This window comes from Coptis chinensis, chromosome 2, assembly GCF_015680905.1.
Source record: "Coptis chinensis isolate HL-2020 chromosome 2, ASM1568090v1, whole genome shotgun sequence".
NCBI lineage: Eukaryota > Viridiplantae > Streptophyta > Magnoliopsida > Ranunculales > Ranunculaceae > Coptis > Coptis chinensis.
Window position 1 is genome coordinate 23099426 of NC_141457.1, and position 19207 is coordinate 23118632.

General features: G+C 36.9%; 1 protein-coding gene across 1 annotated transcript; it reads left to right on the forward strand.

Annotated features, from left to right (window-relative positions):
• Positions 1–3660: 3660 nt before the first annotated feature.
• Positions 3661–4179, forward strand: LOC147515412 (uncharacterized). Its single transcript, XM_086592901.1, has one exon. The coding sequence runs from the start codon at positions 3661–3663 to the stop codon at positions 4177–4179; it is 519 nt and encodes a 172-aa protein (XP_086449027.1).
• The last annotated feature ends 15028 nt before the right edge of the window (positions 4180–19207 follow it).

Below are 19207 nucleotides of genomic sequence, written 5' to 3' on the forward strand. Positions count from 1 at the left end.
TAGAAACAGGAGATTGTCTAGGGCGACGAGCTCTCCTACGTGAGTAAGTTTTATTCTTGCTAATACTAGAAATGCCTGAACGCAGTGTCATACACTTTTAGCAAGACCCCAAAACTATCCTAACATGCGCAAATGGTGCAATGTATGCTTAAGAATTCGAAATTCATTTTTGCAAGTATGGAGTTTTGAAAACTTTGCTTTTGGTCTATATTTTACTATGCCCTGTTCAAATGAACAATTGGGTACGATACTAGGATGGCTCTACTACACGTCTCAGAAGAGTAAGCATTCACTTCACCAAGTGGTGTGTTACCAAGAATCTCACTCACGATGAATCTGGAAGAGGGGAGTGAGGAAGGTAGTTGGTCCACCGAAATCTGATAACTGATTACTCAAAATCCTTATGGCTATATTTTTATCCTTTTTCTGAAGGAGCGTGACTACTTTGGGCTCTAGTTGATTGATTTTAATTTATTTTTTTGGTCTAGGGATTTCAAGAATCAAGCAACGTCCAATTTACTTACATTGGGGAATGACTTCCAAATGGTTGCTATGTGGCTCGGGTTTAATCTTATACGCGAATGTAAATTGCAGTGTGGAAATTAAATTTCAAATAATCATGTAAGCATGCTTGAACACACAAGGTATCCTCTTACTTGGGCTTCGAGGAGGGTTAGAATTTACCTCTCAAGCCATGCTTACACGCTGCTTGAGGAGAAGGCGACGTCGGTTGGCACGTGATTTGAGAATCAGTCCCAACCTTTCGAGCTTTACCCTGTTTTAAGTTATAATAAGAGCCTATAAGTTGGGTTTTTGATAATTTATACAACTTTGCCTTCAAGGGCCCAAACTTAAAACTAAACTAATATTATACTAATCTAATAGATTAACTAGTTTTAGATTGATAAGCTAGATTAACTAGACTCAAATGGACTTAGAGTGTTGATTACCAAGTTGATTCATAGTGTGTGAGCAATGATCCACAACTTGCCTCACACACTTGAACTTCCCAAGGCAATGAAAACTTTAATCCCTTAGTAAATATACAACTTACCAAGTTTAACTCATGTTCATCATAAGGAATCAATCAAAAACCAATTTTTCCTAATTTTTTTTGTTTTTCTTTTTATCTCTAACTATTACAAACAAGTTCCATTGATTTATCCTACTCTATTATAAAATTTAGGCTCAGAGTGCAACTATTCATTAAAAATCAACTCAACTGCCAAAAAACTGGACCCACGTGTCTGGAGGTGACTATGTAGTCGCCCCCTACCAAGTTTGCGGTCGCCTGCCGGCACCGGTGAAGTTTGGTCGTCTTTTAGCTGTGTCTTCAACTCCTCTCCAGTTTGTTGGTCCCGCACCCTGATTTGCAAGAAAGTAAATCAATATTGAAAAACAATAAAATAAAATGACAAAAAATTGAAAAAAAAAATAGAAATGGAAAGATAAGAATGATGCTTCCTTCTTAGATTCTCAACCAAGCACTCTTCCTCCTTCAATCCATGACGGCGGCACCATTTGAAGTTTGTGTATAAGTGGTGTGTAACTTTAAAAGAGTTTGTTTAGAAGTGTGGTTCATCCTAAATTGTTTAGAGTTTGAGTATGGGAGTTATGAAGAAGAAATGTAGACTCTTGGTATAGATTAGATTGGTTTTAAGCTAATGAAAACATGGAAGCTTTAATTTTTGGTATTTAAATGACATAAAAACATTAAAAGAAAGATTGATTAAAACTTGAAATAAGAACAACAAGATAAGATTGAAGATTGAAATAAGAACAAAGGAAAATAACAAGTTTTAATTAAAAGGAAATGAAGAAAAATAAAGTAAAAACTTGAATTGAAAAACTAGACAAGAAATTAAACAAACCAAATGGTTTAGCCCCTAAAACAATGGATGTTTTCTCTCTCCCTAACTTTTGGATTATATACCTCTACTTTTGCCTTTTACAAATTTGCCCTTCTCCATTACAAATGAGACACCTCACACTTTGCTTTTGCTTTTTCTTTTTCTTTTGCTTTTTGATTTCTTCTTGACCAAGGTAGGTTTTGGGAGAATGTCATATTTTGAGATAAGGGCCTCCATCTCTGGTCTTCTGAGTTGAGGGCTTTGACCTTTGACCTTGACCGTTGACTTTGATTTTTTTAGCACTTTTCCATAGCAGCTTCTGGCCTTCATAATAAGCGTGATTAAGACTCCTTTTTGTGCTAAGACGCAACCTTTATAATAAGTTGTATGAAATACTTCCTAACCTGAAAAAGGCAATAAAAGCTATGAGTTGTCTTTTCGTTAAGCATAAGAAAGGCTGTAATGTAGCAATATACGGGTAATAAAACACACATTTGGGAACTGATGATTGAGTGTGAAGCAATTGTTGAAGATACAAGTGGGGGTGGTCCTGGTCCAAGTTATGTTAGTGTGGGTGATACAACAGTTGAAGACATTGAATGTCTAGATAGTCCTAACTATGATAGCCCTAAGGAAGATGATGATGATGGTGAACTCATACTTAGATAGAAGTCTAAGTTTCCCATATTTAATCCAAGCATTGATTACAAACTTGTTGAGTGTCAGTAATTAGGGATGAGGTTTAGGACTAAGGAAGAACTTAAAAAGGCTTTGAAAGACTATGTTGTTGCAAAAGGTTGCCCTGTTTGGTTAGATGTCAATAAATATAAGCAAATACTTGTTTAATGTGTTGAAGGTTGTGAGTGAAAGTTGTGGGCAAGTAAAATGCAATTAGAAGATAGGTTCCAGATAAAGAGTTATAACAATGTGCACACTTGTTCTAGGGATTTGACTATCCAACTTGCTGATGCCAAGTGGTTGAGCATGGCTTTGTATGACAGAATTTTGCTCAACCCAAGTTGGAAAGTGAAGGATATGGTAGAAGAAGTCAAGCAGAATTTCACATTCAATGTCTCAAAATTCAAGTGTTATAGAGCTAAGCAACATGCTTTTGGACAAATTGATGAGGTTATACCAAAGGTGTTGCTAAGCTTTGGGACTATGGTGCTGAAATGTCAAAGCGGATTCCTGGTTCAACTATTAAGATTTTAGTGAAGAGACATGGTCAACAGAACAGTAACCCACAGAACCCTATGCCACATAAGCCACCAGTGTTTGAGAGAATGTATATTTGCTTTAATGCTATTAGGAAAGGCTTTATTAAAGGTTGTAGGTCTGTTATAGGATTAGATGGTTGCTTTCTTAAGAGTTATTGTAAAGGAGAACTATTAACAACTGTTGGTAGGGATGGTAATAACCAGATGACTCCAATTGCTTGGGCTATTGTGGAGGGAGAGAACACTACAAGCTGAGGATGGTTTCTTGACTTATTGATAGATGATTTACATTTAGCTGAAGGTCTTGGATTGACTTTGATAACATACCAACAAAAGGGGTTAGACAGAGTTATAAAAGAGAGATTGCCTTTTGCATAACATAGATGTTATGCAAGGCATATCTATGCAAATTTCAAGAAGACTTTCTTAGGTAACTTGACATTCTTCCTTTACGTTCTTCCTTTACATTAAGTTTTTATTGTTTTGTCAGTTTAAGAAATTAATATGAGTTATGCTTTATTGTAGGTGCTCAATTTAAAGTTTTGTTCTGACAAGCAAGTAAAGCTGCAACTTATGCAGAGTTTTAGAAGGTGATGTCTAAAATTGCAGCATATGATCCAGATGCAAAAGAGTATTTGCTAAAGAAGCAAAATCCTCAGCAGTGGAGTATAGCTTATTTCTCATTTGTTTCTACTTGTGAAAATGTTGAAAACAATATGTGTGAGTGTTATAATGGTGTGCTTATTGAGGCCAGGTCAAAAGATATTATTGCAATGTTGGAGGATATAAGGGTGGGTACAATGGTTAGGATGCAAAATAAGGAAGACATAATGGAAGGTTGGCATGACAAGCTTACTCCCACTGCAAGGGTGAAATTAGAGGAAAACAAAATGCACTCTAGGTATTGGGTCCCTCAATATTGTGGTCAACATGCATTTGAAGTGAGTCATGGAGATGACAAGTATGTGTTGGACTTAGCAACTAGGAGTTGTGCATGTAGGATGTGGGAGTTGGTTGGCATACCTTGTCATCATGCAGTAGCTACAATTTATGCAATTGAGGAGAACCCTGACATATATGGCGTAACCAGATGCTACACAGTTGAAGTTTAACAAAAGGCATACAATCATTTCATGAAACCCTTGAATAATGAGAAGTTATGGCCTATTACAAATAGAGAGATTATCTTGCCTCCTCTTTCAAGGAGAATGCCAGGTAGGCCTAAGAAAGCAAAAAGGAATGAGTATCATGAAGTACTAGGTAGCAGTGGTAGCACTAAGTTAAGTAAAAGGGGGACATTGATTAGGTGTTCAAAATGCAAGGAACCTGGCCACAATAGGACAACATATCAGAAGGATGTAAGTGGTAAAGGTGAAAGTTCAAGGCCAACCAAGAAAGCAAGAAAAGAAAAAGAACCAACAAGTACTCCAACTAAAGATCCAAGTTCAAGGCTAACCAAGAAAGCAAGAAAAGACAAAGAACCAACAACTACTCCAACTGAAGATCTAAGTTCAAGGCCAAAAACTAAGGGTAAAGGAAGAACTAAGACTAAGGGGAAGGGGAAGGAAGCAAGTACTGCCAAGGGAAAAAGAGAAAGAAGCAACCACTGCCAAGGGAAAAGAGAAGGAAGCATCCACTGCCAAGGGAAAAGACAAGGAAGCAAGTACTACTCTGCCAAGGGAAAAGAGGAGGCAAGTACTACCAAGGGGACAAATAAAGCACCAAACACTAGTAAGGGGAGTGGGAAGTCAGCACCAAACACTAGTAAGGGTAAGGGAGATGCAACACCAACCACTGCTCAAAAGGACAAGGGGAAGGCAACAACATCCATTGGAACAAGAAAGTATCACAGAATGAGTTTAATACAGTAATGTATTATTCCGAATACACTGGGCCTCAAATGCTAAAGGTAATATATAGTTAGAATTTTATATATAGTTATGTTTAATGCTTATATTGTTTGTAGTGTAGAGCTTAGTTTCTAAAGTTTATTGTTTTATGCTTATGTCTTGCAAATTCCAGGACAAGAAGGGGCACCTATTCAAATTTCTAAAGGACCATCATCAGGGACCAGATCAGGAGCTCAATTTTCAACTGCTCCAATGGGAAGAGTTTCAAAGAAAACAACTGATACAACATCAACTCAAGTATCTGCTCATCTTGGAACACAAGGTTCCACAACTACAAATGCAGTACCTACAAAAAGCCCTAACAAGAAAAAACCTACAACACTGGGTCTCAAAAGAACTACAAAAAGAACTATGGATACAAGAGCAACTGCCCCAGGTGTGAAGATGATAAGCACCCAAAAGTGTAGTTTAACCCCCCTTAACAGTATTCTATTTAGGCCAATTATGTTTATAATAAATAAGAGTTAGTAAAGTTTACATGTTTTTGTGTATTCCAAGTCTTGAAGCTGTTTATGTACTTAAAGACGCCATTTTGCATGGAAAATGAGTCAAGATGATTGCTAAGAAAGTTCTATGTGTAAAGCCCAAAAATGATGAAGAAAAGTCTTTTTCAAGCCTAGTCAAAGTCAATTCGGGTAGAAAAAGAACATAAAAATCAACAAAACTTTAAATAGGCGTATATTTGGACTCTAGCCTCGAAATTGGGCATACTTTATGTCAAAACGACCAACTTGGAATAAGCTTTCCAATGGACCTAGTCTTGTCCCAATCAGAACTGTAAAAGTAGATGACCACTGAAGTAATTTCCAGCATAATTGGCCCTTTTAGACTTAACCTAACAGACTTTGGGCTCACTTTAGACGCCCAAAGTCTCCTTTTTTGGCCCATGCACGAAAAATGTAACCCTAACCCTCTCCTATATAAAGATGGTTAAGGCTAAACTTCATCTTTTTTTCTCCCCTTAGTCTCTAATTAGTTTAGTATAGTTGTAGTTTAGTTTAGGCTTAGAATTAGGTTTATAATTGTAGCCTCCATTAAAACCATCAATAAAAAGCTTTAGTTCTTCAATTAAATTATTGTCTATAATTTATTGTTTTAGTATAATGATTCCGATGAGACAAGGCTAAACTTCCATTAGAGGGGGTTTATGAAGCCATGTGAGAATGATTAATTAGAATGGTTGTTGTTTTAAATAGCGTTTTAAGTTTGATTCTTATGATTATTTAGAGATAAAAACTATAAGAGTTGAACTAGAGTTTAGAGCCACCATCAAAGAGATTTTTGATGGAGTTAAACTCTTATGCTAGTGGAACATTGATTTGAGAGGACTTGGTGTTCACTAGGGATCAAACAAATAATTCGATAACTAACCTAATGGTCAATCGAATTGTGTGGTGGATTACCCCTCTCTATATCCTCCTCTCATCACTTTTATTCACTGTTTAGAACATTAAATTTACTGTTTTCATATTTCATATTACTTTCTTATTAGTGCAATAGTTGTTTGGTCTAAACTCGTGTCAAGTACGTGCAAGTAAGAGTGGTTCGAACACGACTACTCCTCTATAACAACATGTTTAGAGAGTATTAATATAGATTAATTAGAATGATTTTAGCATGTTAGAACTACTATTTTCACATCTAATTTAATTCTCTTGTCATAAAATAAGCTCTGTTGCAAGCCCAATAAAGCAACAATGGAAAATTTGATGTTGTAGCTTGGTTCTGGTCAAACAAAATTTGTTTATTTTGGGATATCTTTATGTTGATGTTTCATGTTTATTCATGTATCTTTATTTTGGTTATTTTAGAGTTTGTACTAGATGTTTATTTTGGGTATTGGATACATGGAAAACATTAAAATAGTTTGTTGATGCATGTTGCTCTTATTTCTTGTTATCTTCTTGTTATAAAATGTTTGTTTTATGCTTGTTCAGGGTTTAGGGTTTCTTATTTCTAGTTTTGTTTCAGATAACCCCATGCATAGGGTCAATTCAATTCCAAATTCTCGTAATTACCCAAAGAAGTACTCCTTCTATAACCTATACATTGCCTAGCCTATACCATTCAATTTCAATTGCATCTTTCCCTTCCCAATACTAAACTAATGGACTTCTTCAATACTATCCTATCTATAAAACCAAGATAAACCAACCATTGCTGCATTAGAAAGAATGTCTCAAAGAAAAAACAAACAATGGATACTGGCAAGAAGAAGGTGAATAGTGGTAAGGGGAAGAACAAGGAGAATACTAGTAAGGGTAAGGGGCGCATTGCATCGTGGGTTAGAACTGGTTCAAGAATAGAAAGTTGCAAACCCAAAACCCAAAGCTGAGGGTAGTTGCAACAACATGATGAAGACCAAGATAGTTTACAAGGAGGGAAAAAAAGTGTGCTAACAACTAGAATGAACTAAGGTGATTAGTGAAGGTCCTCTTGTTTCTGTTTCATCATAATCAACCTCCTATAGTTCATGTTCATGTAACCAGTGTGATAGTGATAATTGTTATAGCTTGGACAATGGGAGTGCAGATTGATAAGCACCCAAAAGTGTATTATGAAACCCCATTGAGACATATAAATTTGGTTAATTATGTGTTTAATAATCATGAAATAAATATGTTTTCATACTTTTGCAGGTATTCGCAGTAAACATGGAAATATTATTTAAACCTGCGATAGAGCACGAGGAACGACATATATATGAATTTTTCAAACCATACGAAGCATCAAACTTCGAAGCTCCTACCTCTTGAACCGGGACTCGAATCGACAAGTGAGCTTCTCAGACAATCAGGGCGATGAACTCTACGCATAGGCGGGAAGTTGTAAAATTGCCCAAAGACCGAACCGCCACTGGACTGCACATAGGACCCACTATGCGGGCCTGCAAGATTGGATGAGTCATCAATCATGGAGCATGTCAAGATAAAAATGACAAATTATTGGTGAAAAGTTGACACCTTGCATGTAATTAATTAAATTAGGTGTTAATAGTGAAAAAAGATGCAAGGTGTCACTTTGTTTTAATGTGGTGGATAAAAATGAAGTAAATGTGGTTTGATGTTTCACATGGGAAGAAATGAGATGTCTCTCAAATTGAGAAGAAAACAAAACAAGGGGGGACACTCCATTTACTCCCTTGACTTCTTTTTCCTTACCTTGTATTATTTTAGTTCCTTAGTCATTTTGGATTATTTAGTTTTGTTTTGGTAAGAAAAGCTTATAATAGTTTTAATGGATGAAACTTTGGTTTTCTTCTAGTTGAAAATAAATCAAAAGCAAGTGAGTTAGATAATTAGTATTCTTTTTCCTTTTTCTCTCTCTCTTTTTGTACTTTCTAACTTGTAATCCTTCATCCCAAGGATCATGAGCTAACTTCCCCTTGGGGAGTTAATCAAACTCATGTGAGGGAAAAATCTTTGTTGTTGGTTTGGTAGGTTGTTTAGGAAGAACAACTAGACCTACAAACTATCCCAAAATGATAGTTGGTGTAGTATCTAGTTAGGGATCAAAGTGATGAGCTTAGAGATAAGTCATTGCTTTGGTTCCACTTGCTAGCATGTATGAGCTTAGAGATGAGCCATACATGTTAGGGATCAAGTTTTCTTCTATTAGACTTGTCTATGAGTTCTAGGAAGAATAAAATAAACTTATTAAAATCAACAACAAAAGTTAACTTCACATGAGGAGGATTAACTCTCCATATTTTCTTTTAGTAAATCATATTGTGTTTTAGTTGCATTCACTTAAAACTTAATTTTTTTTATGTTTGTGTAGAAAAGAAACCTAGTATTAGTATTTAAACTTACTCACTAGTTCCCTAAGAGTAAAAACCAAGTTGTAGTTGTCCTAAACTTTAGGTTAGATCGAATCTTTACTCCAACTATATGAACACGAAATTTTGTGAGTAAGGAAACTTTGAATTTGCACTTTTGTCAAATTAGAGAGACAATCTCTAACGTAGTAAAAAGTGGATATCAAAATGGCGTCGCTGCTGTTCTAAAGGCATAGGACTAGTGCTACGGTTTGGACTTTACTCCAAAGGGAAACACCCCTCTCATCCTCCCTTGTTTTTCCTATTTTTCCATTTTTTTTTCTTATTTCTTCGTCGTCGAAAACCAAACGAACTGACCTGTCTAAAAATTTATTTTTCTGTACTTCCAGGTACCGAAAGTTAGGACTGGGAAAGTACACTACAGGCGATTCTAAGGGTTCTGTGAAAAGTTGAACTCATTGTGACATCATTGACACGCATGCGCGGTATTGGACACGCGTCCGCAGGTTTAACCCGCGTCCGCGGGTGTATTTGTTTTGTTAGTGCTCATAATTTACCTCCAGCATCCCCTGATCTATCTTGATCTATATCCAGGCCTCACTCTCTGGACCTGTAACTGAAAATTCGACTATTCTATTGGGATTAATCACGTCGACGATTTGAAACGTCTGTTTCATTTCTTTGATGACTAGGGGAAGCTACTGAGGTTCCAGTTTTTTTTTTTTTATTTTGTTGCATGAATGCCATGTACGTAGTTATTATAAATTAGTTTATGGATTACTATTTACGTATTAGCCTAGAAATATGCATGTATCATGTTCAAACACCTTTAAATATTTATATACGTTTAACTGGGCATGAATTGCATATCAATGTATATATACATATAAATGGTACTATTTTGCATGGTTATATGTCTGTCTACGTATAAGTGTCTATTGTTGCATGCTTAGTATTTCTCTACGTATAAGTACAAGGTATTATTTAATAAGTCGATTTTGTCAAGAAAGAGGAGAACATTCCAACGAGGGTTAAAATCTGAGTTGGGTAAGTTGTTTCTAAACCCTACGGGGTGAAGATGCTCTCTATATGACACCCGCAATCTCAATGAGTATTGTCGAAATCGAATTATTATTCAATGCAAGAGTCGTATTTTAGTTTCTGTATAATACCTTGCATGTTTAGTTTTGTCGTATTTATCTGCGTACGTATACTATATTCACATGCAAATGTATTTGGATACGTATGAGTAGAGTATCTTCACATGCTACTACACCTAGTATTGTATAAGTAGATCGTATTTGCATGTTTGTATTTTCACCCTTGCATAAATCTTAAAATAAAAATTAAAAAATAATAAATAATAAATAATAAAAAACAAATTAAATTAAAATTAATACCGACTTTGCATAAATTTTAATCCCATAAATCTTAATCATATTCCAACGGTTCTAGGAAACTTGAAAGATTGAGATTACTTAATTAGAACCGTGCTCACACGGAAAGCCTCCCTCATATCTCTCTTGTGACCTGGCTGTTGGTTTATGCACACGTATTCCTGGCTTCACTGCTACGTTAGCAGCAGCTTAGGCCTACGTTGTTCAACTCTAATGCTTAAAGATAATAATAAAATTCAAGTACTACTAAATTCCTTCTGTAAATTAGATCTAATGTTATGCTTGCATGAGATTAAGGTCTGGTTCCACTAAAGAAATTGAACATACCTATCGTCGAAAAAAATACGATAAGCAATTGTGTAAGTTCTCACCTAAAAATTGTTCTTCTTCTGTTAATTACCTTCATCACGATCCTTCGTCGCCATTAACTTCTGTCACTATGGCCGACGATCCTCCACCAGCTGAGAAGCCCCTGTCGGAACTCTATACTGCATTACAGGAAGGACCTTCTTCCTGCATCAAACTTGAGGACATTGTCGGTGATTTTCGTATCCTGCCAAATGTTTTTAGTTTGTTACCTATATATCATGGTTTGGATCACGAAAAACCTTACAATCATCTTCGTAGGCTGCAACAAGTGGCCACAACATTTCACCATCCAGCAGTCTCTAAGGAACAACTCTTGCTTCGGCTATTTCCATTCACTTTAGTGGAAAAAGCGTCAATTTGGCTAGCAGGACAACAGCCACAGTCCATAAACACATGGAATAAACTAGTTCAAGTTTTCATGCTTCAATTTTACACTCAAAAGAAAACAACTGAAATGCTTCAGAAAATTCAATTCTTTCGTCAAAATCCTCATGAATCCTTTACGGAAGCATGGAGTCGCTTTACTGATCTTCTGTTAGAATGTCCTCATCACCAACTAGACAAAGCTGTCCTTGTTCGTTCATTCTTTAATGGTCTTTTTGATCATCAAAAAGAAACTCTTGATATAATGAACGGCGGTTGCTTCATAGACAAAGGAGCTACTTAAGCATATACTTTTCTTGAAAAACAAGCGAAAAAAGGTACACACTTGGGTAACACTGAGTCGTCTAGGTCATCAAAGGACAATGTTACAAAGGCCACATCTATTTTTGAGGTAAAACCCGATCCCGAATTAAAAATTTTGATAGAATCCCTAACTAAAAAAGTAGATGCCCTTGCAGTTCAAGTAAACGATCAACTTCCAAAGCAAGTCATGAACGTTGACACATCCCCATGTGTTCTTTGTCTCAGTCCTGACCATCCGGATGTTTATTGTCCCTTGTTATATGCCTCCCCTTCTCAACAGTTGGAGGAGGCATGTGCATTCAACATTCCTAATGCACCTTGGAGACAACATCCGAATTTCGCTTGGCGCCAAAATAACCAACAAATGGGGGCTCCTCCAGGTTTCGCTAATCCACCTGTTCGACCTACCAACAATTTTATTCCATACCGCCAAGGAAATAATCAACAATACCAACAAGGTCAATTTCAAAATAATTCCAATGCTAATTATCAAACCAACCGCAGCCTTTGTTCCGGCTAATCCGGATCCCAACTATAATCAGCAACTTCTAAGCAATAATCGAGAACTACTACCTGTTGCACAACCTGCGCCACCCGTTACAAATAGGACAAACGAGACTTTCTTGGCTTACATGAACCAACAGTCTCAAATTTTAACGTCTATCCAACAATCACTTCAACAATTGGCGCAAGAAAAGAGTCAGAAAGGCGTGTTTCCTGCACAAGTAGTTCCAAACCCTAAACCAGCAAACACAGCCTTTGAACTCACCAATGCACCTAGTACAAGCACCCCCAACCAAGGTGAGGTGCATGCAATCACTACTCTATGATCCGAAAAAGCGTAGACAATCAAATCATTATGCGGATGATCAACCAAAGGAATCCGAAGGATCAAATGAATCTATTTCCAATAATGAACCTACGGTGGATTCACCAAATCCAACAAAGTCAACATCTCCGAATATAGGAAACAAGCAAGTAGACCCCTTTGCCAAATTCAGCTTCTAAGGCGCTTTTTTTTCTGCACGACGGCAAAGAATAAACCCGATGAGATTTTTTTGAAAGGAGAGACTTTTCAAAATTTGACAATCAACTTACCTTATCTCGATGCCTTAAAACTATTACCAAAACATGCAAAATTTCTGAAAGATATGTGCACCACAAAAAAGAGAACTAATGTTCCTCAACAAGCGTTCCTCACCGAACAGTTTCCCTCCATCACCGAACACAATGGTATAGTCAAATACAAGGACCCTGGTAGACCAACAGTTCCATGTACATTAGGTAACAAATATACCGCTACTGCGCTTCTAGACCTAGGAGCTAGTGTGAACTTATTTCCATATTACTTATTTAAACAACTAGGTATTCATGAGCTCAAACCTACCACCATGACTCTATAGTTAGCCGATCGTTCCATAAAGTATCCAAAAGGAATTGTGGAAAACGTCCTCATAAAAGTCCAAGACTTTTTCTATCCTGTAGACTTTGTTATTTTGGATATAGAAGTTGCATGTGATTCCATTCCTATCATCTTAGGACGTCCGTTCCTAGCAACTGCTAATGCTCTTATTAACTGTAGGGATGGTTCAATGACCATGTCCTTCGGAAATCTATCGGTCGAGGTGAATGTGTTCAAGTTGATGAAACAAATCCCAGAGCCTGACAATGATGGTGAGGTCAACAAGGTTGATAGCATTACGCAAGAGTATTTAACAAACTCTTTTCCAGAAGATGAAGTGTACCAATTTCTTTCCTTTAGCGAATCCGAGTTTGAGGACGATGATTATACACAGGAAGTAAATGAGTTATTAGAGTCAATACCATTATTTGACCCTACGACTGTGATGTCCAGTAACTTGGATGAACATCAATCTGTTTACTACATGGATGATAACTTTCCTCAAGAATCTTTAATACCCACTTCGCCCACCCCTGATTTAAAACCTCTTCCTTTGGAATTAAAATACGTACAGCTTGATCCAAATGGTCGTCACCCAGTTAATTGACTGACGATCAGGAAGCTCATTTAATTAATGTCATTCAACAACATCGTTCTGCTATTGGATGGTCCCTCGATGACATTAAAGGCATTGAACCTACTGTGTGCACCCATCGCATACACCTTGAAGAAAATGCTAAGACGTCGCGTGAACCGCAACGTCACCTAAACCCTACCATGAAAGATGTGGTACGAGAGGAAGTTTTAAAATTACTCGATGTGGGTATTATTTACCCTATCTCTGATAGTATTTGGGTGAGTCCAATACACGTTGTTCCCAAGAAATCTGGCATTACAGTTGTGCGAAATGATAAAGATGAATGCATTTCCGCTCGTATCCCAATGAAATGGCGAATATGCATTGACTATCGCAAACTTAACCGTCACTCGTAAGGATCACTTTCCACTTCCATTCATCGATCAGATGCTCAAACGCTTAGCCGGTCATACATATTACTATTTTCTTGATGGTTATTCAGGTTATTTTCAAATAGTCATAGACCCTGCTGATCAAGAAAAGACCACGTTCACGTGTCCATTTGGTACATTTGCATATAGACGAATGCCTTTCGGCCTTTGCAATGCACCTGGTACTTTCCAAAACAAAGAAAGACCATCCAAAACTCACCAAATTAATTAATTGATACTCATGCTGTTTAGAGAAGATCGCGCACGCTACAAGGTACGCATAACACTTGTCACACATGCAGCTCGATTATTCTATCCATATGCTATTACTGAGGTCTGATAATCATTTCTGAAATTACGTGTAAGTCTAACTACCCTGTGAAACTTTCCTCCATATTTTCTAACATTGAAACATCTCATTAATTGTTTTTGGAAATCTGACATAACAAGACTTACTATGGATCCCCATTTTTGTTGTTCATAATCACATGGGTCATTAACTACACTTGGAATCCAGTTAGTACGGACTCATAGATTGCCTATAAATCTCTTCTTTTTTAGCCATTCTCATTCAAACAATTCTCAATATCCTTCCCCAATATTAATACTACCAATGGATCAACCAAGAAAAATAATGCCCGAGAAAGACTACCTAAAAGTTTTGGAAGATGGCCGGTTTTATCCTTATTTTGACACCGAAATAATACGTCGGGGATGGACGCCTCTTCTATATCATTCAGCAGCTTGTTATTCCCAAGAATTTGTTTTGATGTTCTACCAATTTATAGAACCTGAGAATGGAAAATTCTACTTCAATGCTTATGGACGACGATTGGAATTGACTAGGAAAATTATCTCCGACATACTTCAAATACCAATGAATACCCAGGAGTGCCTTTTTCCAGAGTCATCATTTGATTCTGTCAAAAGTTTACTAAGAGCTACCATATCTTATAGCGAAGTGGGAAATAGACATCACGTTGTTCTTCAGCGCTCTTTGAAACAGAATCAACGAGTCGTGCTCCACTGGTTGGAACACAATGTGATCGGTTCATCTCACCAATCAGAAGTCACAAAGACTCAACTTAACCTACTTTGGATTTTGCAGTCTCAAAGAGATGATTTTTGTCTAATCCAACACCTCTGGAACGTGATCACCAGGAAAACAAGAAAGTCAGCACCTCTACCTCTACCCACTTTAGTCACACAAATTATGATGTGTTGGGGTTATCCAGTGATTTCTCCAGAAACACCACTTCAAAGAGCACATATTAGCGTACTCCAAACAGACTACTCCATTGGTTTTTGGACTCCTGATACTCTGACAGATGAACAGAATGACCCAAGCTCAAACCCTGACCGTTTCTTTGATGAAAATGTCATGCTAAAGTTTTTAACCCCATGGAAGGCATTCAATTTCTTCATCACGGCATGCGGGAATTACACGCTCGTCAGAATATCATCATTACAACTCTTAAGGATTTCCAAGAACGTCAAGCAAAGCATGATATTGAACAGGAGGAAATCTTGAAAAATCATTCTCAGTCCTTGCAGAATCACGCTCTCCTTATGGAAAATCAAACTACACTCTCTGCTAGCCAAGGGGACATTCAGATGCAGCTCGGCTAACAAATTGAAGAACTAAACAGTCTGGTGCATGATATGCGTCTCCAAGGTCAACATAATAATCCATAATTTTCTAATATCACTAAGTCAATAAATAAATAATCGTATATGTTATTACATTTTTCGTCGTATTATGAATTTTGTCTTACCTTTGTGCCTTCTTTTGTATGAAATGCTTAACAGGATTGTCATCATTTGTGTTGTGACTAATATAATTTAACATGTGCTTACAGGAGGGTCTATTCTCTTACATACTCATTTATCCATCCAGTTTGCCTTTGTCGTTACCTATTTCTTTACTTCATCCACTATGGCATCTTCATCAATTGCATCTTCATCAAACATGGTATCTCCCAAACTCATTCTTGAGCAATCCTTTCAGTCTATGATGGATTCCAATACCTATGGCCATCTTTTCCGTGACTACATTACAAACATCGGGTGGTCTTCCCTAATTCTTCAACCTGACCAAACTTATTCTCCAACTTTGGCTGCATACTTTTATGCTAATATGGAAGACACACCAGATTCAACCATGCGCATGGTTTTACTTACACGGGTTCACAATCCAAGTTGGTGACACACCTCACATCTTTTTCGAACAACAACTTGCCCTAACCGGATCTTCTATACCACTTAACCTCTTTGCATCATGGCATTACATCTATCATAATTTTACCGTTTCTTTCAGTGGCAAGCATTTCGCGACTCTTATGGTGATGGTCTTGAGATTAAACGAGAAGGAAATGGCCATGTGCCATGGCGTGACATCACCATTCCGTTAGCAAGCATGACCATGAACATGGGGACTACGATGTTATTTGTACTCACGAACATTATAGGAGATTGGCATTTTTCTCGCCAATGAGGTCGCTGCGTCGTATTCGATTGCAGTAATCGCTCAAGGTCATACATTATTTAACATCTTAGGTTGTGTTATCTCCAACCTGAAACGAGCTCGCGACTTTTCGGGATCGATATACTTTTACTTTTACCACCGCTTGCGAATCATGAAGACACATTTCCCACGGTTTGCGGCTACTTTTCATGATCGGGTCAAGGTAGATTCTATGTGCCCGCAAAACAGAATCATTCGTTCATTGAGGTTTCGCAATGGAAGCGTCCCTTCGGTACACGAGGCATGTTCGTTGTTACCCAGAAGGATGAAAATATGAAGAAACATTTAAGGAAATCTGGAGACGAAGAATGGACAGAAATTTGGCAGACTATTATCTTTTGGCGCGATGCTAAGGAAATGCATTTCCTTAAAGAGGACGTCAGACCTTCACATCCTGCTGGATGGTAAACTTGAGCTTGCCATTGTACATATATCTAGCTAAGCCTTATGTTTGGGGTGCTATTGTTTTTCATGTTTCGTATGCTATTGTTTTTCATTATTTCATGTGCTATGTTTAGTGTGTTATTGAACATTTTATTGTTCTTTCTAAATAATATATTATGTTCTCCAACCTTTCTGTTCCAGCAATCTAGCCCTAATTTTGCTCACAGTTCTCAGATACTTTCTCTCTTTAATTATTGATACTTTGAGGACTAAGCATCATTCTGTTGGGGGTGCTTTAACCCTGTAGCAAATATTAGGCAAATTGTAACCTGTATATAGTTTTTATTTTCATGTTAATAATTGTACTTAGTGACAAAGTCTTGTTTCCTTTTCAATGATGAAAATTATCTAGAAATCTCACATTAGTATCAGAATTAGGATTTGTTTTTAAGAAACTTAAGATAATACGTATGCAATAGTTTATACATCTTTTCATGAACATTCATGTACTGAGTATCATCGATTGTACATAGCAGTAAGTTTCTGGAACCAACGGTTAGTTACTTAAACTATAAATCCTATGAGAATCTAACCAAAAACCTTGACATAAGTGATTTGTGTGTGATGACACAAAGGAGTAGTTTTTCCGATTAGAGAAAATCATGCATCTACTTACTTGATCACCACCCGAACCCTAGGCGAGAATTTAGGCCATCTTTGGATCGACATAGCTAAAAATTCTTACCTATTACAAATTTTACCGCTAGTCACTCCACTGAACCTTTCATCAAACCTTTCACTTTCACCAAAAAAGAAATCCTTACCCATCTATTAAACCAAATAAAAGAACCTACCTAAGTGATGAGTATGAGAAATAGGATGAAATGTGGAAAGAATAAAGAGAAAGACTTGTCCCAAATAAAAGTCAGTTACTTGCTTCAGGAAAGAAAAATAGAATCATGTTCTTAAACCATCTATGAAGAACAAGGGTGGAAAACTCAGTTAGAAGAAGGAAAGAAAACAAAGATTTCTCTGGTGTAAATATATGAAGACCCTATTCTCTCATGCTCGTAAATTTTGATTATCCATTTCCATTTTCTTGTACACTATCACCTAAGCCCCACAATACCTAATAAAGACCTCTAGCCCAATTAGGAGTAGGGTGGTGTGATAATAAGTAGTAGACGAGATTGATCAACATCGGCTCCTCTGACTATCATTGAGATGTGAGGAAACGTGTGCCCACTGCACACTAGAGTTAACAAAACCTGAGTGGAAAATTTTTGAGTGAAATTATGTTTTGACACATACTTGGGAGAACCCATTTAGGTACACTCTCCAAAGGATTCAGAAACAACCCTACTAGTACATTTCAATGAAAAGTTCACTGCATGCATGATCATATGTAGATGTTTTAATTATTGAATACATATTAACTTGAGTTTCAAAGAAATCAATCCTCGTTCCCTGCTAAGGAGATGTATGGATATCTGAGATTAATTTAGGAAACGAGTTTCATCATCGAAGTCGTTGTAGTATAAATGAAGTTTGTGAGTATCTTCTCTGGAAAACTCTCACGAGGTTATAACTTCGTCCACTAGGGAATTCCTAGTGGTTTAAGGCCTTGTTACATATGGTCAATGCAACCGCACTCTGCGAAACGAGAATTAGTTAGGACTACACATTTTTGGCCACTTATCTGTTTTAATGTCTCTTCTTTGCTTGAGGACAAGCAAAGTGCTGTTTGGGGGTAGTGTGATAAACACCCAAAAGTGTATTATGAAACCCCATTGAGACATATAAATTTGGTTAATTATGTGTTTAATAATCATGAAATAAATATATTTTCATACTTTTGCAGATATTCGCAGTAAACATAGAAATATTATTTAAACCTGCGATAAAGCACAAGGAACGACATATATATGAATTTTTCCAAATCCGCACAGAAGCATCAAACTTCCGAAGCTCCTACCTCTTGAACCAGGACTCCGAATGTGACAAGTGAGCTGCTCAGACAATCAGGGCGATGAACTCTACGCATAGGCGGGAAGTTGTAAAATTGCCCAAAGACCGGACCGCCACTGGACTGCACATAGGACCCACTATGCGGGCCCATAAAATTGGATGAGTCATAAATCATAGAGTATGTCAAGACAAAAATGACAAATTATTGGTGCAAAGTTGATACCTTGCATGTAATTAATTAGATTAGGTGTTAATAGTGAAAAAAAAAGGCAAGGTGTCACTTTGTTTTAATGTGGTGGATAAAAATGAAGTAAATGTGGTTTGATGTTTCACATGGGAGGAAATGAGATGTCTCTCAAACAGAGAAGAAAACAAAACAAGGGGGGGACACTCCATTTACTCCCTTGACTTCTTTTTCCTTACCTTGTATTATTTTAGTTCCTTAGTCATTTTGGATTATTTAGTTTTGTTTTGGTAAGAAAAGCTTGTAATAGTTTTAATGGAGGAAACTTTGGTTTTCTTCTAGTTGAAAATAAATCAAAAGCAAGTGAGTTAGATAATTAGTATTCTTTTTCCTTTTTCTCTCTCTCTCTCTTTTTGTACTTTCTAACTTATAATCCTTCATCCCAAGGATCATGAGCTAACTTCCCCTTGGGGAGTTAATCAAACTCATGTGAGGGGAAAATCTTTGTTGTTGGTTTGGTGGGTTGTTT

Excerpts from the sequence above, each read along its gene's own strand:
- LOC147515412 (XM_086592901.1), top strand. The coding sequence starts at position 3,661 with ATGTCTAAAATTGCAGCATATGATCCAGATGCAAAAGAGTATTTGCTA.